This window comes from Pogoniulus pusillus, chromosome 5 (genome assembly GCF_015220805.1).
Source record: "Pogoniulus pusillus isolate bPogPus1 chromosome 5, bPogPus1.pri, whole genome shotgun sequence".
Taxonomy (NCBI): Eukaryota; Metazoa; Chordata; class Aves; order Piciformes; family Lybiidae; genus Pogoniulus; species Pogoniulus pusillus.
Window position 1 is genome coordinate 28,799,133 of NC_087268.1, and position 24,202 is coordinate 28,823,334.

The 24,202-nt window shown below is 39.7% G+C and overlaps 1 protein-coding gene across 2 annotated transcripts in view; it reads right to left on the bottom strand.

Annotated features, from left to right (window-relative positions):
* The window catches only part of UXS1 (UDP-glucuronate decarboxylase 1), a 65,218-nt gene extending 41,307 nt beyond the window's left edge, over positions 1-23,911 (bottom strand). The window contains exons 1-5 of one of the 2 annotated variants that reach the window (XM_064143635.1): positions 23,653-23,911; positions 11,154-11,181; positions 8,559-8,607; positions 7,030-7,073; positions 2,261-2,321 (exon numbers count right to left, since the gene is read on the bottom strand). In XM_064143635.1, coding sequence (XP_063999705.1) covers positions 2,261-2,321; positions 7,030-7,073; positions 8,559-8,607; positions 11,154-11,181; positions 23,653-23,749 — 279 coding nt within the window. In that variant the 5' untranslated portion in view covers positions 23,750-23,911. Of the gene's footprint in view, positions 1-2,260; positions 2,322-7,029; positions 7,074-8,558; positions 8,608-11,153; positions 11,182-23,078; positions 23,122-23,652 lie in introns of those variants that run through there. The other variant, XM_064143636.1, reaches the window with a different exon arrangement.
* Positions 23,912-24,202: the final 291 nt, after the last annotated feature.

Below are 24,202 nucleotides of genomic sequence, written 5' to 3' on the forward strand. Positions count from 1 at the left end.
AGTTAACTACACCTGCTTTCTTCTGTAAGAAACTGAGTATCTACTTGTATTCTGACACTTGTTTTTCATATTAAAAATTCAGGGCAATCAGTGTGTCAAAAACAATTCTAAGTACCAGCTAATAAAAGAATCATTTAGTTGATCCATTGGGTTTGTCAGGGCTTCTTTGTAGCAGATTCAATAAGTAATTCAGTTCCTTGACAAACCTGAAGGAGAAAGGATTTTAAGAGAAGCTCTCTTTGAGAGAAAAAAATAATCTCAAGGCTCCCACTACCCCAAAACAGACATGAGAGAATACATTTCTGGCAAAATGTCATAAACAGGGATAGGAAGAGGAGACTAATTGAGGGAGAACAGTCCTCTGCCAGGTGCCACCACTTACCAAGGCAAAAAAATAATCTGCACAGAAAACCTACTGCCAGAAGCTTATCCTGACTTGGAAGCAAGCTGCAGCTTTGCTTAAAGTTCCAAGAGGGTTTTGTGGTGGTTAGGAAAAAGTTCTCTGTAGATAGCTGAATTTATTCCTTCTACTGAGGCTCAAAGAATCTCTTGCTGCTACTTCTATTTCCAGGACTCCAGAGAAGACAAACTTGATGTCTTTGGTGCAGTAAAAAATCTTCTTCCCCATCTCTCTTTTGAAAAGAAACAGCCACATACCACACCAAACCACGCACCACTTACTACATTCTTCCTTGCTTTACATGAGCTAAACAATAATTAAAAAAAGCACAAACCAATTCTGTCTGGAAAGAAGTTTCAAATTACTTTAAATATGTAAATATTTTTAGGTAAATATACATTGGCCTTATTAGCACATCATTTCCATAAGTATAAGATAAAAACTACTTGGAAAAGGAGCTGAATTTCCCCTGGAAAAGTAAACAACGGTGTAGATTTTTTTAGAAACCTCATTAGTTGAGACTCCATTCAAAAAGCAGAGATATGTCACTGAAGCTCTCTGTATAATCTTCCTCTAATTACTCATAAAAGCAAGGTCAGCATGCTTAATTTCTAAATATGACTTCCAAAATCACAAAGATCTATTAATCCACAAAACTGTATATTGGATGTGAATCATTTCTACATCAGAGCTGACGCACCAGCACCTGCTTCAATAGGCATTCTCTCATAAGACACCCTAAATAAAAACATTTCATTATTTAGTAGTGTCAACATGCTTGGTAACTTCAGCTTCCACTAAAAAGCATAAATATTACTGACGATTTCCTCCACCAAAAGTTTGTGTATTTACTATATAGGTTCATTTTTGCCCTCTGCAGTCAGATTCAAACCATCCAATATCCCATATGGAAATCACTTTTTTTTTTTAATGTTATGCTTTTATCAGCCTACTATATTCAACTAAAAGAACTGAACAACAGAATTCCTTCCCTTACATAGACAAAACCATGGCCTAGTCCCTTCAGCAAATAAATAAATCATATACAACAGGATGACGACTTGTGCTCTTATGAGACTTGTCAATATCCAATCTAGTTAGCACTGAACTAGTCCCTGACTACAACAAACAGATGAACAACTTGCTCATCCTTTTACTCATCTTTCTCTTAATTTAAATTCTACTACTTTCATAACGTGGCTATTTTTTTTTCCTTCCCCAGGACAATTTGAAACAAGGAACAATTCAGGGCACTGTTCACTTCACAACTGTTTGTAGACAAAACAGGAAAGTCGATGTTGCAGCACAACTTGCTGACATTAAGAAGATCTTGGACAACTAATTGTCCTGACTTAATCCGCCCTCTTCTTCCACCCTAAAATACCTGACGCAAACACCAGAAACAACAAAGAATAAGAGAGATGAACAAATTCTCAGTCTAAGTGGTCCTTCTTAACAGGGCTGCAGTGCAGCTGCTCTTCTAGCATTCCAACTAGATTTTGTCCAATAAGGTCACACGAGCTTTCTGTCAAGATGTGCCTAAGAAGTTTCCCAGACTACAATTTTCAGCCATCTAGGGGCAAGCACAAGGACCCTTTAGCAATACACTCCTGAAATGTTACAAGCAGTAGCTTAATTAACACATTAAACCTCCAGAGCCCAAGTGTGGTTTGAATCCATCCACACACTAAGTCTTGAAAACAGAGTAAGTGAAAACTTATGCAGCACATAAGACATTTAAGGCCATTTCTTTATTCGACTCATGTCTTTAATTCTACAGGACTGTTCACATTTCTCAGATTTATTTTTTCTTTATTTTTAACTTCCCAAAAAGCAACCCCTGAGCAAATACCAACTTACCAGGATTCTTTTACGATCTTTTTCTGACAAAAATTTCACCGGTGGGTATTTCTGGGTGAAACTATAGAACATTTCAAAAGAAAGAAGAGAAACCATGTAAGCTTCAGCCTTACTGCTTCTCTCACAGATCTCTGAAATATGAAAAACAATTCTGAAAACTGCTCACTCTTAATGTTCTGATAAGTGTATGTTTAGTACTTTTCTCTAAAGTACTTTGGTCAACATGAGAAGTGCCTATTTTTTGTAAAAGCACTGCAAGAAATATCAAAATTGATCTGCAAGAAGTGTTTTTAAACTTCCTGCTTACTTTCTGCTTAACTGATTTACTGAAATTAATCACTTCTGTCTTTTGAAAGATAGAACATGTGCCAGGCATGACATCAGAAGAGAATAAAAGAGTAAAGCACAAGCACAGCAAGGGGACTTTAGAAAACAAAACACAACAAACTCTTTTTTTTTTTTTCAATAATATACCTTCCTTAAAAGATCTGCAGCAGAAAGCAAGTTGCTGACTTACTGTATTGACTCCAAACACTTCATAAAGTTTAAATGTAAAGTTTGTAATATAAATTTTAATTAGTCTTGAAGTTTCACAGAAATCACTGTGAAGTTTACAATCAGAATGTCTAAAAAATTCTTTTTAGGGTATTTCAACATTTTTTACCAGACACCTTATCCAGTAAGAACGCTAATCCTAACTGTCTTCTCAGGAATTGCTAAACTGCCATTATTTTTTATTACTTTCAAGCTACTTTCTAATATTTTTGCATTTTCTTCTTTACAGGAATTTAATTTCAGTATGTTTTCATTTTGATTAGGTAACATATAGATCTTCGTTACTCTCTCAAGCTCTTGATTCTCAGAACCTTCAGTGATTTTCATGGACCCAGAATTATATCACTTCATTCTGTCCCACCCCACCTCGGCATGCATTCTGCATAGAAAAGAAACTCCTCCAAAAAGAGGTGTGAAAAAAGGTGTGCATTTTATTTCATTGATTCCCGTAATTGGCACAGTAGGTTTGGCAATATTTTTATAGCTCAAGTCTTTCTTAACTAAATGTTAATGTAACACTGGACAGAAATCAAACTATGGTTACTTATCCTTCAGTAAATCCACCTGTTACAGATGTAATTATATGCAAGAGGCATGTATGCTAGGAGTTCATGCTGAGATTACATTTTCATCTACTCACAAATAGTTTCTGACTGAACTGACCCTACACCTCTGAAGTTCTGGGGTCCTCAATTCAAGAGAGATATTGAGGTGCTGGAAAGTGTCCAGAGAAGGGCAACAAGGCTGGTGAAAGGCCTGGAACACAAACCCTATGAGGAGAGGCTGAGGTTGTTTAGCCTGGAGAAGAGGAGGCTCAGGGGTGACCTCACTGCTGTCTACAACTACCTGAAGGGACATTGTAGCCAGGTGGGGGGTGGCCTCTTCTCCCAGGCAACCACCAATAGAACAAGGGGACACAGTCTCAAGCTGTATCAGGGAGAGTATAGGCTGGATGTTAGGAGGAAGTTCTTCCCAGAGAGAGTGATTTGCCATTGGAATGGGCTGCCCAGGGAGGTGGTGGAGGCACCGTCCCTGGAGGTGTTCAAGAAAAGCCTGGATGAGGCACTTAGTGCCATGGTCTAGTTGACTGGATAGGGCTGGGTGCTAGGTTGGACTGGATGATCTTGGAGGTCTCTTCCAACCTGGATGATTCTATGATTCTATGATCTTGAAGCACCTACTCTGTTTCTACCCTGCACTACTACCTCAATAGGAATTTTTCAGAGGTAAAGCAGTAATGTTTCTGTACTTGCATCAACTTTTCAACACAAGAGTGAAAATCGCTTTCAATTTCCTGGACAGGGGAAATACAGCAGCAAAATCTTCCAATGTTATCCATAAAGGTGCACTGAAATCAGAACTTACCTACATTTGCTTTGTATCATCACATGGGTCACTAATGGTAACACTACTTATCTGATTTAAGTTGAAGCAATGGGAAACAACAGTGCCTAAGAGTAACACATACATATAAACACAGGCTGCCTGAAAGCAAAAGGCAAATCATCCAACCAACAAGAGACTTAGAGATTTTACAAGTGAATCAATGCAAGGTGAAAGTTCAAGGTCACATAAATCCAGCACAGAGACATACTGCTGCCAAAGGGCCCTTCCAAACATTTTTGCACCTTCTGTTACACAAGTACACACTTAGACACAGTGGGCAGAAGTCCTGAACTGGTCCAGTTGAATGAGTTCCTGGCAACATCCTCTGGCAAACTTGACTTTTGGCAATAATACTTGGTTTAGCCTGACCTAATGCTTGCTTTGATAACTGCATGGCAATGCTTTTGCTGTGCAAATTATAAATAATAACTTTCCAGTTTTAGCTTCAGTTAACCTCATGTCATGAGAGTAGCGCTAAGGAATTTTTGTCTTTCCTGCTTCCCAAAAGCATGACAATGGCTTGCTTTCAGGTTTTAGTGGCTTATGAGGTAAATGAAACACTGACACTAGGCAGTAAGCTTTGCAAGCAGGATCAGCCTTCCGGCATTTGACAGGGAGTGGTTATTTACTGCTGGGAACTGGCTGAAAAACAGGGGGCACGAGCCCCTAGAAGCTTGTACAATCAAGCCTTGGATGTAAGGTCTGAGTATTGGAACTGCAGTAAGCCACAGCGCTGTGTGTGAAGAAGCTCAAAAGGAATTTGTCCTTGAGCCTTCTGATAAACAGCTTCTGTGGGACTGTGTCCAGATTGGGAGGGATATGGGAGGAACATGCAAATTCCAATGTCTGGGTACGCTTAACGCTATAGCAGTGGCTGCAAGTGGGGAGGATTATGCATATTCCAATATTTAGATGCACCAAATGCTAGTGAACAGTACCATGTTGCATGTGCTCTCTTTTCTCACCCTAACTGAAAAGTTTGTGCTTTGTAACTTGAAGTCTGATGCTCTCAATAAATAACTGGATCGCTTGGAAGATTAACTCAAATCGAGTTGTCTCTGACTTGCCCAAATCCTGCCTGCAATTTACTGTTACTTTATTATTAAAAGCAACAAATCACATGCAGTTGAATCAGAGGTAAAAGGTTATGCTGTTTTAAAAAAATGACAATCAAAGCCCATATTTCCATATGGACCATACAGCCCATGGACCTCCATTTCATCAAAGTATAATTCCCAGATTGGCTCATACAGAGAGTAAAAATTTAATAAGATGTTATCCTCGGTGTCAGACATTTGAAACAAGACTCATCAATATACTGAAAACACCACTCGAAAAAGCCACTGCAATGGCTCCTGGAAGAAGTTTCAGCTTAACTGTTCCACCCAATGAATCATTGTTCATATGGAAAAAATATAACAATTCTTTATAGAAGAGCCAATGAAGATACTTGCCCACAGAAGTCCTCTGTGAATGGCAGAAGGATACATTAATTGCCAACAACTGAAATTGAAGACACACTGGGCCATCAATAAAGATTAAGTCAACTGAACAGAGGCAGAGCATCAGAATTTTCCTCTAAACATGAAATCTTTATAATTTGACCATTATAATTGGTATGGTAATATCACATTTAACTACAACAGGTGATAAAGTCTGCAATTTGTTTCATGTATGAAATATATCACCCTGGTTCAATCCATGAAGTTCATATTTATATTAAGAGCTGAGCAATCAGATCAGTAATCTTACTGAAATAAATCACATGTGGCAGATCAATAAATCTTTCAAATCAATTGCTCCAGAAGAACAGCACACAACCATCAGTATGCCATATGTTAACCACACAGGCTATTGGCACTGCTTGGTTAAGTCCAGACTTGGCCCTCTGTAATGCAGCATTTTCAGCTAGCTCCTTGTTTGAGACACCAACAGTGTCTCTTGTGAAACAGTGTCATTGTTAAAAGCAGCAGTGTTCTTGTCAGAGCTGACAATTCACATGTCTGTTCTAGATCTTATTTTGTGATGAAAAGCATCTGCCCACAGTAACAGTCAGATGAGAGAACTTGTCTGGTCAAAATGTAACCAGGCTGGAAAGTGAGTGATTTACTTGCACAGAGACTGAAATGTTTGTTTTCCCCATTCAGCTTACTATCAGCACTCAGTGGTTCTGCCTGCACAGAAGTGATGAAATGATGCTGCAAGATGGACACAAATACAGGGAGGGAGAAATAGATCAGGCATGGATTTTTTTGATTTAACAAGCATGTCAATTCAAGGTGTTTGTGGACCAGGAGAACTTGTTCGCTTTCCCTCCATCGCATCATCCAGTTTCAATCAAGCTAACACATTCCCTTACAAATCTGGAGGGAAGGGAGTCAGTTGAGCTCATCCAAGCACATGCACAGAAGAAAATTCACAAGTAAATCACACAGTAGCTGGACCGCAGTAACAGACCACAAGTGTCAGAAATTCAAGTAAAATGCTTTCAGTCTCTGAAACAAATATTTTACTGCATATTTGTGCTGGACTTTCTGCACCATAGTAATGCATTCACCAGCTGGACTCAAACCAGCAAATTCGTTCACAGCTTTGAACTTTAGAAAAATCCAGCACTCCCAATTTACTTTAAGGGGATGAATCAATCTGAATACTTTAGGCATTATTAATGTAGTGCAGAATTCAGTACCCCATCCTAACTTCGATCCAATAAAAACCCAAATGTTCAGAGGGTACACACTAGTATCAAGACTATAACTACAAAACTGAGCACTACAGAACAGAAGCTGTTACTTTTTAACTGCTTCCAAATTTAACAAAAGACATACCTTTTTTCTAGATCTTTGATTTTCTCCCTTAGAGGTGCAATAACCTAAAATAAAGGAATAACATTTAATCTTTGAAGAACAGAACAAGAGTCACAGCGCAATGCATGCAAATGAAAAGTTATTTTAGAGCAAAAAAATCACAGCAAACAGCCTCCCATTGAGTTTCACTGAAGACACACCAAGAACTTGCAACTTAAAGCATCCTTTATGTCAAAATACCTTCCAATCTTTCATACTAAGAATCAAATCTGTTACAGTGTGAAAACCCTTAGTTTACCACTGAAAACAAAGTGCATCAAGGCTATGAGTATCATAGCCTTGTTAAGATCATCCTATGTTACAGTTCCTCGTTGGCAAAGTGAAGTCAGAATTGAGTTGGCTGATGTTGTCAAATGCAATCTTCATTAAGCAACAGCACAGTGAGACAGTCAGTAAAACCTCAACTATTTAAATTGACAGCAGATACACATACTTAAGAGTACACCAAAACAGAGGCTGCAATTCCCTCAGAACATATGTGATTTTAAAGAAAGATAATATTTAAAACTCTAAGATATGTTTTATGACATGATTCAAGGCTGTATCTAGGCTTTTGAAAAACTATGACAAGGGCATTAGTTAGAAAATACCATTCACCTATCAAGACTTCTGTCTACATTTTTACTGCTTAGAAATAGAGATTGACTTAAGTTGGCATCAATTTCAGATTCTTTATCACAGGACACAAATTTCTAACATTCTGTCAAATTTCAACCTCATTTTCAAATCTACTAAAGTTCTGTCACAAAATTTACTATCTAGGGCCATATGCAAATTGAAATCTAGCAGAGGGTAATCACTTGAAATAGTACTATGAAGCAACGCTTCAGCAGCCACCATTAATTTATTTTACACACATACTGCTAGTTAAGGATAGGTAATTCAGGAATGTCATGAACTGAAATAAACTGCAGATCCATGTTAAAAGGAAATACAGCACTGTCATTTATATTCACTACATACCTAGCCTTGTGGGGCAGCAAATAATTCTTAAATCAGTTGAAGGTACAAGACACTGTACAAGATGGTACAAGAAACTGTACAACTAAAACTTTAAAAACAAGATCCAGGAATGTTCAGCTTCTCAGACCTTACAAGTCACTCTGATCATCTCATTGAATTTCAAGTATTTGACTATTCTTAAACAAGTTTTTTTCCAGAATGCTCACTGCAAGCTTTATCAGATTTTTTTAAAGGAAGGGAGAAAAAGAAGAAGAAAAACAGAAATGCAGAAGACAAGCTAAGATGACAGTCCTTCCACTGCTTTTAAGTGATTAGAGTGGGCTTCTTGCCATGTCCAAAGGAATCATTCCTACACTGACCTTTTGGAATAGAAGACATTAGGCAGACAAATCCAATGTTCTGAATGGTTTTAGAGAATGGAGAATATTAAGATAGAATTAAATATACTCTTTCAATATAAAATGGGTGAAACAAAGTCTTAAAAAAAACAAACGCCTGAAACAGACTACAGGTGTCAGCAAACTAACCTCCTCTATTTTACTTTCCACCTTCTGATCTCCATTTTCTTGAAGAGACCTGTTGGCAAAAAAAAAGAAAGCACATCATTCATACCTAAGCAACAGTTGCTCCACTACACCTGCATCATGCTTTTCCTCCTAAAATGTTATCTTTAAAGCATCCCAAGTTGGCATTATTTCAAAGACATACAGATCAAATGAAAGCACAATTCAATTCCCATTGAAATCAGCTAGTCTTATTACCACGTTTGGCAGAAGCTGCACCCAGTCCACATGAAATAGTAACAGTAAAGATGACATTTAACTTCACTACAGAAAAGTGTCTAATCACTGCACTAATATACAGTCAGCAGAAATGCTGCTGAGTGTAGCTTTGCTATGCAAATGCTTAAGATGTCTCTTTGAGGGTCTCTGTTTCTGCATGCTACAAGTGTGCTAACAAAACATTTTCCTTTAGTGCCATGACTATAACATCAAGAGAAAAGGACAAATGTCTTTGGCTTTGAGCTTTTCCAAACATAAGGGTAACAATTCTACACTAAAACTTGTCTGATGTGCAACACTGACTTCAAACAAACGCTACTCATTTGAAGTTAATCCAAGGATGAGGCACATCAAGGTAACTTGTGAAAACAGAGTACTGAGAAACTGGTGTTTTGCACAAGTCTGTATAAACTTTATTCAGTTTCTAATTGTGTAAAGTGTTTCAACTCACTGTGTTCATTTTTTGAGTAAACTTCCACAGAGAGAACATGTATTTTTGAATTTCCCCTCTTGCATCTAGTTTTCCTTATGTTTGCATAATTTTATTTTTAATTAATCCTTCCAAAAAGAGTAAGATTTTGCACACCAGAGAATTCATAAGTATCCAATAGAAAACAGAGCCTTATAAATAGAACAGAGATCCTTTTACTTGGAATCTGAAGTCATTACACCTAGAGAAACAGAACGTCCTTTGTTAAGCAAATATACATATGCTATTAGAGCAATGATTCCCTTCATATCCCTCTGTAAAACTCTCTTATGAAAATTTCAGCCTAGAAGTGAGAGAAAAATCATATGAATCAGTTTTGTCCTATCAGTACAAACTGAAGTAAACTCCAAGACTTTTCAAAATTTGTAATTTATTGTAACAGCAGTAGATGAAATGCCTTCAATTAACATAGTATGACTTTACTAAAATGAAGCAGTATTAAGTAATGATTGTCAATTTTTCATTTTTTTTCTCAAATAACAAAAATGTACAAAACATTACATGTACAATCTGTGCAGCATATAGCCTTTCCTCTCTGCTAAATGAGCAATGAATGTCTGGAAAAGAGTATAAAATGTTCCCTCAGAAATGGTTCACATTATTGTTCAGTCATAAATCCTTGAACTTCAGGAGTGGCAGTCTGCAGTTCATTTTTAATAAGGTCTTCCTTCAAATAAAGACAATCTTATTGACTAAGGGCCAACACCAGACCTTCAGAAATCAAGTCTTTCCCCTTGATAGGTCTCTGTAACAGACAACTCAAATTCAGATGCAGCTAACAGCAAAAATAGTAAAGACAATTTATGAGGGAATGAGCATGTTGGATCCCATGCCCACCTGCTCTTAAACTTATCTCAAGTTCTTGTCTTTCCTTTGGAAATACTCAGCTGCTCATGTAACAGCTGTTAAGCTGCAATAGTTTGCTGGTCGCAGTAACACAGTAATCTAAATGATAGGTGCCATCTGTAAGCTGTGGCAGCTCAGCAGCTGTTCACCTCGCAGTTGAACATTTTACAGCAAGGGTGGGAAACCCAAAGAGAAGGGGGCTGCTTGGGACAGCAACAGGGTAAGGTGCCCTGGCATAATCAGAGCCCACAGAAAATTCATTAGTTTCCCTACTTTGCAGCAAATCTGCTTTACTCTGTTCTGCTAAGAATGACAACAGAGCACCAAATCTCTCTACTAGCAAAACAACATGGTGAAATATTTTCTTCTCTATATATAAAGACTTTGTTGTAGTTAACAGACTCTCTGAATATATTCATGCTTTTTCAGTTGTGCCTTCCTGGTGAATTTTGCCAGAAGGGAAATGCTCATAAGCAAGTAGAAATGCTGTGGTAGTCTGTACGACAGCATTAGGATGGTTTTGCTTTGCAGCAGTTTGAACCATCAGATTTATTCCTGATTAATTGCAGACAACTTAAAAACTCTCAAAACAACATTTCAAATTAGGTATAGAAATTTAATTATAGAGAGCAGGAGCTGCAGCTCTTTAATGTTTAAGGCTTTATTGTCATTGAGGTATGGTCAGAACTGCATTGCAGAAAAGCAGAACAGAAGAGTATGTGCTCAGCTATGCCAAGCAATTTGGCTGAAGAATTAAAAATCAGAGGATGAATTTATGTAAAGAAAGCCGATGCTGAAGTGCGAGTAAGATCCTAGGTGAGATTTGCAGCTGACATACAAGCCTTTCTGAGACTGAACACCTTGCACACAAAAAATGGTATCACAGCAGCATAGCAACCATCTAAACAACAGTGTGATCTGTTGCTCTGTTTTGTCAGATGGGAAAGGTAACTTTATTTCAGATAAGGAATATTCAATACAAAAATTGTATATATATGGCTTACCTCATATTGACAAAGTTCCCCCATACAGCTGAAAAATAAGAAAAGAGAGAATGTTACAGTGTCATGTAACAGTACATGGGGCCATTTTCCCTATTATCATGAGAAGGAATTTAAAACAATTGAAAAATGTTAATCAGAAATTACCTACATAAGTTACATATATGATACATATACACACCCCCTGCCAAGTGACTAAAAGGCATTTTAAGAGTACGAGAGGAATTCTGATGAAATCACATAAGACTGTAACAAAAACAAAGAAAATGCAGTAAGTCAGTAAATGGACTAGACTATTTTAATGCACACTTGGAATCATATGACTAGTAAATGAGCAGATACTTATCTGATCATTATCCCCGCACTGTATTACAGAAACAAAATGTAAAAGAGTTCTCTGAACTGTAATTTGGCACTACACACAGACTCAACAAACCATACTTCAGGGTTTATCTGAGTTATTGAAAAAAAAAAATCAAAAAAACCCAAACCCAACAGCAAGAGCAAGAAAAGAATCATTCTCCTGTGGACCTTGTACTACAAAACTGGAAACTGCAGACTGGTTAAGAGTAAAAACACTGACCACTACAGATGATAGCTGAGCTAGTCCAAGAGATGCCACAGGAGTTCTGTGTTAAAAGCAGCAAGTGCTTGTGCACACATGTGCTCCCTCTCTAAATATGTAAATATTGTACCTAAGCAATGTAACCAAATGTCTCAACTAAGCAAACAAAGCTTATTACACTGTTTGTATGGAAAAAAGTTACAAAGATGACAAATTGCAGTATAAAAAAAAGGCACAGCAAACATTTATCAGCTTTTTAATTTGTCTTCACATAAAGATTCATCTGCCCAATTTAGTTTCTGATAGAAAAACAATGAAAGCTACTGAAACTGCTCAGGGTCTGATTACACAGAGACTACCAGAACACTCACTTTCCTTTTAATTTTCAACTAGGACACAGAAAGTAGTTTAAAATTGAAACCAAGCTGCACTAGAGAGCTGACAGCTTCAGACTGTCAAGATAAAAAAGATTAATACAGAACAGTTATGTAAGCAACTCTGCAACAAAAAGCATGGCAGGAAACCTACCCTGAATACTTTCAGAAAAATCAAGTCCCAACTGCTCTTCAAGAGATAAGTGACAGCCTAAGAAACTGAATTTCACTAGGTCTTAAGGAGGAGGAGCAGTTTATATGCAGTATATACATGTGAAAAGCTTCTGAAGTGTCCTCAGTTTTTGCAAGCTGCATTTCAGGTCTCATGTAGCAGCTAATAAAGTATTTTGCCTAGTTTCAGGTTTTGCACATATACTTTTGTGATTAGTACTTACTGATTCTCAAGCAGATAGAAAGACTAAAAATGATGCTACAGTCACAGGCATCTCCTGAGCCAAAGAAGAAATGAAACACCCAGGAAAGGACAGCAGAGAAGACATGAGTGAGGATGCAGCAATGCAATCACCATTCTACTCCTTAAGGGATGGCAAAGTGACTAAAGCATTTGTAACAACTTAGTGCCACTGAGTAATTCAAAGAGTAACACAAATCTGTAACAGACTATCAGACAAACTGCAGAAGGACGCTAGGGTTATCTGTGGTTGTATCATAAAACCTTTGTCATCTTCTGAGGAAAAAGGTAAGAAAGCTTCATATTAGAACAGAGGACTGACAAAATCCAACTGAATTTAAGGAACCCTGCAGATTTCACATTAAAGTGAATTCCCTTCGGGAAGAAGGGATACAGCACTGAACACTAACTTAAATCCTAAATATTTACTCTCTGTCTAGAATTTTAATTATAACATTAATAGGTTTTTTTTTTCTTTTCTTTTCTTTTCACTGAAGACTATCTAGAAACTACAAGTACAGAATTATCATGTCACAGGCTACTCAGTGACACTTTCCATAGTTATTTTTCTGGGCTAAAGAAAATCATACAAATAATGTAACATTGTTTATGCCATGGCAAGGAACATCTGGGCTTAGTTGGTGAAGCACAAATTGATAAAAAAGTAAGTTGCCAGCTGCACCACAAATACCACCCTGTCAGCTATGCTGCAAAGATGATGCAGCTATATTGCATATGAGAAACGGATTTTCTAGAGAAAACATGTAAATTCTGTGTGCTCAGTGTGCGCAGCAGGGAAAGGGAGCTCAAAAAGACATTCCTGTACTTCCAGAAACACTACACTAGGTATCCTAGTCCTGTAGAAGTAAATGATCTCCAAGGATGTCTATTTTTGTACTACTGCATAAAAGAATGAAGCTGCTAAATGAACCACACAGCAAATACCATATGAAAGGATTTGAGGAACCCTGAAATCTTTCACATGCAGAGAGGTGCAGCAGAAGCTCTCTTGAAATACTTCAATCACAAAGCATTATGAATGCATGATTCTAAGAAGGATCTCTTCGGCTACTGCACATCCACAGTTTTTCAAAGTACACCAAATTTTTTTACATAATGGTCTTAAACAGCTGCAGAACCAACAGTATGACTATGGCTTACAGAGTATTTCCTTGACTTGTTGCTTCCTTGCCCTAAAGGTTACACCAAGGCCAGCCTGGCATTCAGGCAGAAATGACGGAAATACCTCAGGCGAGCAGGCCTAAACCCACAAGCTTAATGACACAGAATTACAAGCCTCAATCCAAGGCAAAACCCCTCATACGCATCATAAAAGGCCTTGACAGACCCACCATGTTCGTGCACCAAAAGCTGCAGACATGGATGGTTAAAAAAACTTCCATACCAGCAAGGTCATGAATCAAGTACCATGTATGAATCCAGTTTTCAAAAGCATCAAATTCTTAATGGATCCAATTTGCGCAAACAGTGACATACAGAGCACCTTACTGTAAAAGCCACTCTTTAAAAACAGTACAATGGAAAAAAAAAGCTCTAACTTTAAAACCAAATCTTTTAAGCCAAGAGGTTCTCATCTAGGATAATAGTGCCATGACAATTCTCAAACCTGAGAGATTTAACACCCTCACCCATCAACAGCCACACATAGGAAGTTCTTCATGGAGTGTGTACTATTTACCCAACTAAAGAGCATTCATGAACAGTCTCTATGTCATCTGCTGAAACTCTGTGCAAGAGAAGAAGTCATGATGAATTGCAGTAGACAAGACAGAAGCATGACCTGTAACCAAACAATTAAGGTGCTTTCTTACAAGAGAGAAGAAATAGAGCTTGTTCTTTTTCTCTCAAAGACTATTTGTAAACCTCACCCAATGACAATAAAGTAATAAGAGATCATAGCATTTGGACTGTTCTCAGACCCATGAAGACTTGAGTTAATGATCTGTACAAGAAAAGTCTAGCCTTGTTCTGACAATCTCTTCTAGGATGTTTTTCTCTGATGCATTCAGTGACAGCTTCCAGAGAAGAATGATGTGACTCAGATGAAGCAATAACAAGCTGTACTTTCAGAAAATAGATTTGTTTCTTAAAGCCTTAATCACTGCATTGTTATTAAAGAGGTATTTACATTTTGTCACGTAAACATTAATCATTTATGGTTTTCAGAAAATCCCAATCTTCTTCTTTGTTCGGTTTGTTGTTTGGGTTTTCCCCATCCAGCCTCTGAAAGATAAAGCTGTAGCTATTTAGCAAGCACAGCCTTCTGGGAAAACTGTTGTAGATTTCCAAGACTTCTTGAAACTACCTTAAACAAAAGCCAATCAATCACAGATGAGTAAAGAATAGTTTTCTTTCTACTGAAGGTCTGGCTAGTTTCTCTAGACAAGCCCCTTTCTAAAGTTACGATGGATGCAAAGCAGTAGAATGACTGGGCTGCTTTCAGCAAAGGCATATTCCAAGAGCTGTCTTTTGGATACAGGCCAACCTTTTCTGTATGAAATAAAACAACAACAACAACAACAACAACAAAAAAGAGGAAAAAGCACAACAGAAATCTCAAGCAATTTACTGTTGAGCATCCACAGTCATACTTTGCTCTGATCAGCTGCACTTCTGTATTGCATTTGGCCTGAGCTGGAGTTAAATCTCCTCAGAGCATCCTCCTAATGTTGTGCTTTGCAGTGCTATAGCTGAGCGCTGATAACACACTACTGCCAAGTCCAGCAACCAGACTATGCTTTCCCAACATTTCCCCTCCCCAAGAGTCTGAGGGGACACAGCTGAGCCAGCTGACTCAAGCTGGCCAGAGGGATATTCCATGCCATATGACATCAGCTCAGATACAAAAATGAAGTGAAAGAAGGAAGTTTGGGGAAATTTACCCATGGTGTCTGTCATCCAGGGAAACCATTACAAATGGAGAGCTCTTCTTGGTGAGATTAACCATCATCCTGCTGATGCAAAGGAGAGATTACATCTCTCTTACTTCCCTGCAATCTACTGCTCTCCTTATTATTACTATTACTACTTTGAGAATGGTGTGTGCCTTAACCCAGCCACAAAAGACTGGAGAATTATAAAAATAATACTATCACAATCTGATGGTGTTAAAAAGAGTGTCTCAAAGAAAGCCTGTTCCTTTACCCCAGAATGACTCTTCTTCTTTGGGGCTTATTAACTTGCATTTACATCAAGTCATAAACTATCACAAAGCACTGGCAATAATAAACACTCTTAAGCTGGATTTATCAGTGACAGTATTAGTCTCAGCATCACATTAATTTTAAAAGAGATGTTTTAAAAAGTGAGATTGTGATGCCCATAGAGATTCAACTGTACAAAAAATGGATGTAATCTCTTTTAAAATAATTTTCTTCCCAAATGTTTTTGTTCACATTTTGAAGACACTCTGTTAAAAAACTTCTACACAAACTTTTGTCTAAGCAGATTTAGCTGAATACACAGTAAATTTTTCACCGTATGACTATAGTACTCAGAATAATGAGCATACGATTATGTTTGTTTCAAATGGATCTCTATCATCAGAAACAGCATGTGGGAACAATATGAACTGACAGGCAGTCATAACCTGAATTGCTAGAGCAAAACTGTATGCTCTGAATGTCCAGAATGAATTGCTTCTGCAAAATTTCAGGCGGTTGCAATGTCCTTCAAAAGAGTTTGAGGTTTTTTGATATTTTTTTTGGTGTTTTTTTTTCCCCCCTTAAATGACTCTCCATAGTCATTCAGCAACTCCAGTTTCCTGGTAGAGTAAGTTTTTTTGTTTCCAGAGGAAAATTTGACAAAAAGGAGAAGCAGGCAAAGGGTGCACATCAAATGCTTATTATTATAGCTGCCTCAGAGAATTAATTATCTTTAAGATCTCTATCAGATATATAATAGTGTTAGGAAAACTACTCTTTATTCAAGGAAGCTATCATTTCTCACACAGTATCCTTGTTGCCAAATTGGAGATACATGGGTTTGATGGATAAACTACTCAATGGATAAGGAACTGGCTGGGTGGCTGCAACCAAAGAGTTGTGGTCAACTGCTAAATGTCCAAAGTTAGATTAGTAACAAGAGGTGTCCCTCAGGGATCTGGACTGTAACCAGTACTGTTCAGTACTTTTATTAACAACACAGTAAGATTGAGTGCATTCTTGGTGAATCTGCAGATGATACCAAGCTAAGTAGTGACACTGAAGGAATGGATGCCATTCAGAAGGACTATGACAAGCTGAAAGAGTAGGCAAATATGAACTGTCATGAAGTTCAACACAGTCAAGAGAAAGCTCCCGAACCTCAGTCAAAGCAATTACCAGTTATCAGTACAGACTGGAGGATGAATTCATTGAAAGTAACCATGATGAGAATAACTTGGAGGTACTGGTAGATGAAAAGCTAGACATGAGCCAACAATGTGCACCTGCAGCCCAGAAAGTGAACCATATCCTGGGCTGCATCAAAAAAAGCATGGTGAACAGGCCAAGAGTGGTGATTCTGTTCCTCTACTCTGATAAAACTCAACCTGGAATACTGTGCCCAGCTCCAGCATCCCCAGTAAATGAAAGACATGGACCTGTTCGGAGTGAATTCAGAGGGCGGCCATAAAATTACGACAGAGCTAGAAAATCTCACTTGTGAAGAAAGGCTGAAAGAGTTGAGGTTGCTTAGCTTACAGAACAAAAGGCTCCAGCAAGACTTTATCGCAGCCTTTCAGTACTTAAAGGAAGCCTGTGAGAAATGGGGACAGACTTTTTACATGGGCCTGTAGTAATATGACCAGGAGCGACAGCATGAACCTCAAAGAGAGTATGTTTAAGTTAGATACATGGATGAACTTTTGTGATTAGAGTGGTGAGATGCTGCAATAGGTTGTCAAGGTAAGTTGTGGATGTCCTATCCCTCTAAGTGTTCCAGGTCACATTGGTTTGGGCTTTGAACAAGATGTTCCTGCCTATAGAAGGGAGATCTGAACTAGATGACCTTTCAAGGTCTGTTCCAAAACAAAGCATTCCATGATTTGCCCAAGGCATCATAGTACTTTTTTTGGCTTTAAATCTACCTGTTTGAAGCAACAAAGTGGTTTGCAATTGCATGGACTGCCTGCAAAAGTTTTGAACTTCCAAGGCAGACAGAAGGACTTTGACCTATACTTAAGGGGAGCAGTACATTTTCAATTGGATCAAAATTATTTTGGCAATGTGAAAGCTAAGCAATCTAAAATGCTAACATCCCTGTGTCCCCTCTTCATCTAATAGTAGACAAAATGGAAACTCTAAACGTCTTTCCTTAATAGCAGAAGATAGTTTAAGAAATGCTATGAAATGACATCTACCTCCAGATAGATTTGATCTACACAACTCACATCAATAAAATTTGTTATTAAAAGTATATTCTCCCTTTGTTTTAAAGCAACATGGCAAGCTATAAAAAACAACAGAAGCATTCTAAGCCAACAGACCTGTAAGTGCTCCTGTCAGGGTCACACATTTCCCTACTTAAAGTGGAAGAAAGGGAAACATATCATATTCAGAATATACTGTATGCTACTTCACACAAATCGTGCTTCACCCCATCTAGGTGGTAGCCCTGAATTTTCAAATGGCTTTAAAATATTAATGAAAAAATAAAATTAAAAAAAGAGGGGTACTCTCTTTCATTTAGTCCTCGAACTTTTGTTTTTCAGACATGGCTAGCAGAACTGTGGGACATTTTTAAAAAAAAATCAAAGAGGCAGAGAATATTCCACACTCTCAAGATAACAATGATACATCAGCATGCATGTCAAACCCTAGAAACGGAGCAGTCACCTAAAGTAACATAACCTGAGCTGGGGTTGTTCAGTCTGGAGAAGAGAAGGCTCACACGCAGACCCCATTGCTGACTACAACTACCTGAAAGGAGGTTGTAGCCAGGCGGGGGTTGGACTCTTCTCCCAGGCACCCAGTGACAGAACAAGAGGACACAGCCTCAAAACATCAGGGCAGATTTAGGCTGGACATTAGGAAGCAATTCTTCACGGAAAGAGTGCTTGATCATTGTAATGGGCTGCCTGGAGAGGCGGTGAAGTCGCCATCCCTACAGGTGTTTAGAAGGAGACTAGATGAGGCACTTAGTGCCATGGTTTAGAGTTAGAGGGGTTAGGTGACAGGTTGGACTTGATGATCCTAGAGGTCTTTTCCAATCTGGTTGATTCTGTAACTTAAATTAGGATGGCAATGAAATGAGGGGTCATAATTCAAATAACTTATTTTCAGCATTTTAAGTTTATTGATTGCTAAGATTCTTTTCTGCAGACTAGAATTATGCTCCAGTAGTCAGCACTGTAGGCAAAACAGACTCACTTTTTCCAGTTACTTTCTTACAACCCCTTCCAAGTATCTTGGTGCAGAAACCCCCATTTCTCCCTCTCTAGGGAACAAGGGGAAAAAAAGGTGAAACCTACAAAGGCGTTTGCTCTTGAGTTGAACGATGACAGCACAACCTCCTGTGGCACATGCCACAGAAAAGGCAAACACCTAGTGGAGATAAAATATTAAAAGACAAATACTGAAGACAAATATTAAATGGAGATAAGCTGGGAACCATAAGGATGAATGTCTCCAGAATGTAAAAAAAAAGGCTTAAAATACCATGGCTAACGAAGCAGAGTTCCTGACGAACTCAACTGAAGCAAGAACAAATTTTTATAAACTGTATGACTATAGCTAGTGGAGGCCTGATGAACAAGGAACTGGAAGCTGCTGAAGACAGCAAACTTATTTGCATAAACCCACAGATGAAAGGCAGCTCTGCCAGACATGAAGCCAGGAAGAAAATGGCTTTAGCTTGTGCTTTTTGGTAGATAGTCCATGGCATGTTGACATAAAAACCAAGGGAGCCTGATGACACATCAGACCACTTCTAACTCTTACATGGCCACTTGGTTCTGCTGCCTAGTTGTGTTACAGTTGGGGAAGGAGGATTTCTGGTATTCTGCACAGCAATACTGAATAACTTTCTGCTAGTCTTGAGAAATTAAGACAGGATCAAATTGCAGCTACTTTGCTATTATGAAAAGTGAAAGTAAAAGCTTCTCAGAGCACAACATGCAGTAGCATCTAACCCTCATTTTGAACACATGCAAGAGACTAGTAAAATTCAAATTAAAATCTTACACCTTGATATTCTGATAAGAGCACATTATACATTCTTCCTAGGTCACAGAAATCTGACAAAAACAAATGTCTAACCTTGTAAAACAAAGAATAACAACTATGGAAACTAACAATGCTGAGAGAATTCAAACCACTACACAGCAGGATGTACTTCCCTCACATTATTCTTACAGTTTGTTTTTAAGTTGGTTTAGTAGCTGCTGTACCTTATGAAGGTAACAAAGTCTTAATATTTGATCTCATGACAGAACCCTAACATGCATTCTTTTTTTCCTCCCTTGAAAAATGAACAATGGTGCTGACATACTTCCTGAGAACTATTTAATCTACAAATGAGCAAAAAGAACTTCTTCACCATAAACAGAGCTCTTACTTTATTTTCATTAATAACATGCAACTCCCTTGTTATACCAAGACATCCACATATTATTTCCAGTAGCACCAAGATTAAGGCAAACTATGCAAATTGATGAGCTCTGATCTTTAAATTCTGGCTACAAGGTTTTACAGTATTATTTCCGACAATTTAATTAAGGTCCTGATTCTACAATGGCCTCACTAAAGCATCCCAGTATGCAATGTAAAGCTGAAGAGGTTACTCATTTACTCAAATAATGATGACACTGGATTTTTTTTTTTGTTACATTATCTACTCAGTATGTTACTGTTTTATCATCCATGTACATTTTTCATTATGGACCAAAAAAAAAATCAATTAAATCCACTCATATTTATAATAGCCTCAAATTTTTAAGCTGTGGTTTCACAACAGCTTCAAGATGCTGCAAGTGCAGCTCATGACTAAAAGAATGTTACAGTCCATCTCCATATTCCCCTCTCTCCTATGGTTAGCACTAACACTCCAGTTATCTTGCAAGGAGTTAAAATTGGAGAAAAGCTGTGGCAAAAGACTGTCCCTTTGAAAGGGCAACAAATACTCAACCTTTAGGCAGGGCTTCCCATTATATATATAGCAGAGTATAGCCATGCAATGGTCACAGAAGGAGATGGCACTGCAAATGAGTCAGCCAATCTAATTTTGAAAAATATTCCAAAAATTAAACTAAAACTGAGTAGCATTCCACCATATTACAGAGTGATCCAGACAGCTCACTAGCTGCACTATTGCCAGATTCATCACTTCAGTGATGGGGGAAAAAAATCATCCTATTCACCTTGCAGATAATATAAATGCAATGTTACTCAAACTCTGATCTTCAGTTTTGCCAAGGAGCAGTTGCTTAAGCTGTAATAACTTTTAACTGCATGTTGCAAAGAAATGCCACTTTTGGATTCTACTTTTATATAAGCAAACTATGCATATGATGCTGTTTCAAGTGAACAACGTTAAAAAAAAGTTTACAAAGGTTTACAAAAATGAGACATCAAATATTACCTGAATTCAAGCACAGATGTAAAGTAAGTATCCTCCTTGCTCTAAGTGCCACTAGGGAAATCAGTGAAGTCTGTAAAAAGAGTTCTAGGTACCTTTAACTAAGCCTGACTATGCACTTTATGTTATGGTGATGCTTTAACCCAGGTCAACAAGACTCCTTAAACAAGACACTGATTTTAGACCTGTAAAAAGCACGTGATGGCAATACTGCAAATAGTACTCCCAGCTGCCCATTTCAACCCTGCACCACCTCCTCAGCTGGGCCAAAACAGCTGGCTGGATACTCACACTGTCAAATGGTTGTGTTTTCGTAATCTTAGTCAAGACTGGATACTTAACCAGGTGCACAACAGAAAATTGAAGTCCTTGTACATGATGGATGCTGAGGAAATGGAAGATGTGGAGTAGAGCTACATAAGCCAGACTTGCCATCCAACAACTTGCACTATGAAATCACCAAGAGAGCCATTCTGTGACTCAAGAACAAGAGAGCTTCTCTGAGTGCCATTCTGTGGGTTTGTGTGAAACTATCAAAAAGTCCTACCTCCTAGGTCATAAAAAATAATGTACTTGCCAAGGATTTCATTCCCTATGACATAATATGCTCCAAATCTGATTCTCCATTTACTAACTCTGAATGGAAATTCATGGAAAGGAGGTGCAGAGCCTGAAAACACTCAATCATTTGGAGAGTACTTGAGAAAGATGGCATGTAGGAAGTGCCAACACCTACAGCAGCAGCTCAATTCTCTCAGATTTTGCATTATTTTAGTTTGGTATTATCCGACTGCAACCAGAGCACAGTGATGAATCAGTAATCTTGCAAGGAGTACACTTTTAGGATAGGGGGATGGGATCGTAATCATTTCCATAGAAAACAAAAAAATAATCTCTCTAGAATCAATGAGACCAGTGGCATCTGCTAGCATGCTATATTGAAGACACCAGTGTTCTAACTAATAATTCTACTACTTTTGAGCACTAGTTGGTTGAAAAGTACAGCAACCTGACATGTTAGATTCGCAAAAACCATTTCTGATCAGACAGCAACCTTTTTAAGCTCCCTTAAGGCTAACTTCTACTCACAAATCTAGAAAGTAAACACCGTCTAGAAAATCTAATCAAATAGCCAGGTCCTATATCAATTGCCACTCAATTCCAGCACTTCCACTGTGGCCTGTTAACTTTGTTTGCCAAAGCACGTATCATTTTTGATTCACACTTCAACGACAACAGCAGTATCTAAGCAATGAGATCCTGCAAACACAGTAGCATAAGGTATTGAAGAGAATTGTTATGTTTTGTGTCTGTGGTAGGAAACACCACCTCTTCTGCCAGATTACTTGAGGTGTACCTCTCCAAACCGAAAGGGAGGATCCTAAATCTAATGCACACGCCCATCCTAAAAGCTAATTCACCCGTGTATATTTTGAAGCATAAAAACACTTGTTCCTGGCTATGATGACAAGACTTCAAAGGTCCTTCCTCGTGGTGCTCAGTGTACAGTATACTACTTAAGTCTAAAAGCAAAATAATCTAACATAAAATAAACTGAATAGGAAAAATGAATCAGAAAAAGATCTGGACAAGAACGGGAAGCGAGTTGACAGGACCACATTGTAAATCCCAGACTATCTGACTCATGTCCAATAAACGAAGCCAAAAGCATCACTGTCAGCAGTTACACTAAGAATCTCCCAAATACCTTTATGCCTCTCTTCAGGCTTCGAAGATTCCAGGTACGTGCTAAGCTAACAAACAAACGCTTATGGAAGGATTTTACAAAAAAACAGACACGAGGCTTGCCCTGGAAAACTTCCTAACAGGCTCACCTCACAGAGCTACCAGGTTACGACCAAGGCGGACAAAGAGCGGTCTGAGAAGGGGCTGCGGAAATACTGCAGCCACGTCTCGCTCACATCGCTTCCCCCCCTGCCCAGGCAGCCCACTCCACCCTACCCCACCGCCCAGGCATCTCGGAAGCATGCCCAGCCTACCACACGCCCAGGGCTCGGCTGGAAGGTCGGCTGCTCGCCGCACGTTGCCCGCAAGCCCCTGAGTGCGCCTTCCCGCGGGTCCACCAAAGAGAAGCGCGGTCGACCGCCCCCAAAAGAAAAGTGCCCGCAGCACGACCGCTGACGAGGAGACACAGGGCGGGTACTGCCCGCGCAAGCCGTAGGGGCAGATTAGGGGAAAGATACCTAACGAGCACCCCCGGCACGGCCCGCACGGCGGCGGGCGGCCCTGTGAGCACCCTCCGCCACGGCCTAGCCGGCCACCCGCCGGACTTGGGAAAGTTTCGGCAGCGCGGGGAAGCGGGAAAGCGTGGAAGCCCTCAGTCCCGCTGCCCGAAGGCAGAGGGGCCGCGCAGATACCCATTTCCCCGCTGGGCAAGAACGGCTGTGCTGCGGTGCGTCGTAACAGGGCAGTACAACGGGGCGCGCCAGAAAAAGCCGCCACCTCTACCACTCCCCCCGCGGCCGGAGACAGAGGGCACGGAAAGCTAGGGGCGCCCGGTCAGCGGGCAAATGAATGACTGGGCCAGACCCGCCCCCACCCCCACTCACTCACAGGCGACATAGGCGACGAAGGCGAGCCCCATGAGCAGCTTCATCCTCCTCCGGTTGATGGCGGTCAGCAGGCGCAGCAGCGGCCCCTTGCTCACCATGCCCAGCGGCACGCAGCGCCAGGCGCCTGCACGGCCGGCCACGCCACCGGGCTCGCGCGCGCCGCCGCCCACCGCTCGGCTCGGCTCGGCTCAGCTCAGCTCCCCTGCCCGGGCAGCCCGGGAACCACCCGCGCAGGCGCAACGGGTCCCTTCCCCCCCTTCCCTTCCCCCGCGGTAGATGCGGTCGGCGGCCAACGGCGGCCGGAGCGGTGACGGTGCCGCTGCCGCTGCCGCGCAGCGCATGCGTGAAGCGCCGCCGCCAAGCGGCCCAAGTCTCTGCAGGCGGCGGGGTTGGGTGGTGAGGTGCGATCTTCTGCGCTCTTCTTCTTAAGAATCCATGCGCTCTTGGCTAGCGGTTACCTGCAGGTTACTCGCCTCCCACAGAGCGTGTCTGAGGAAAACGAAGGGTGCCCGCAGCTTCTCTACTTGCTGGCCTGGCCTTTCTGGGTTCCT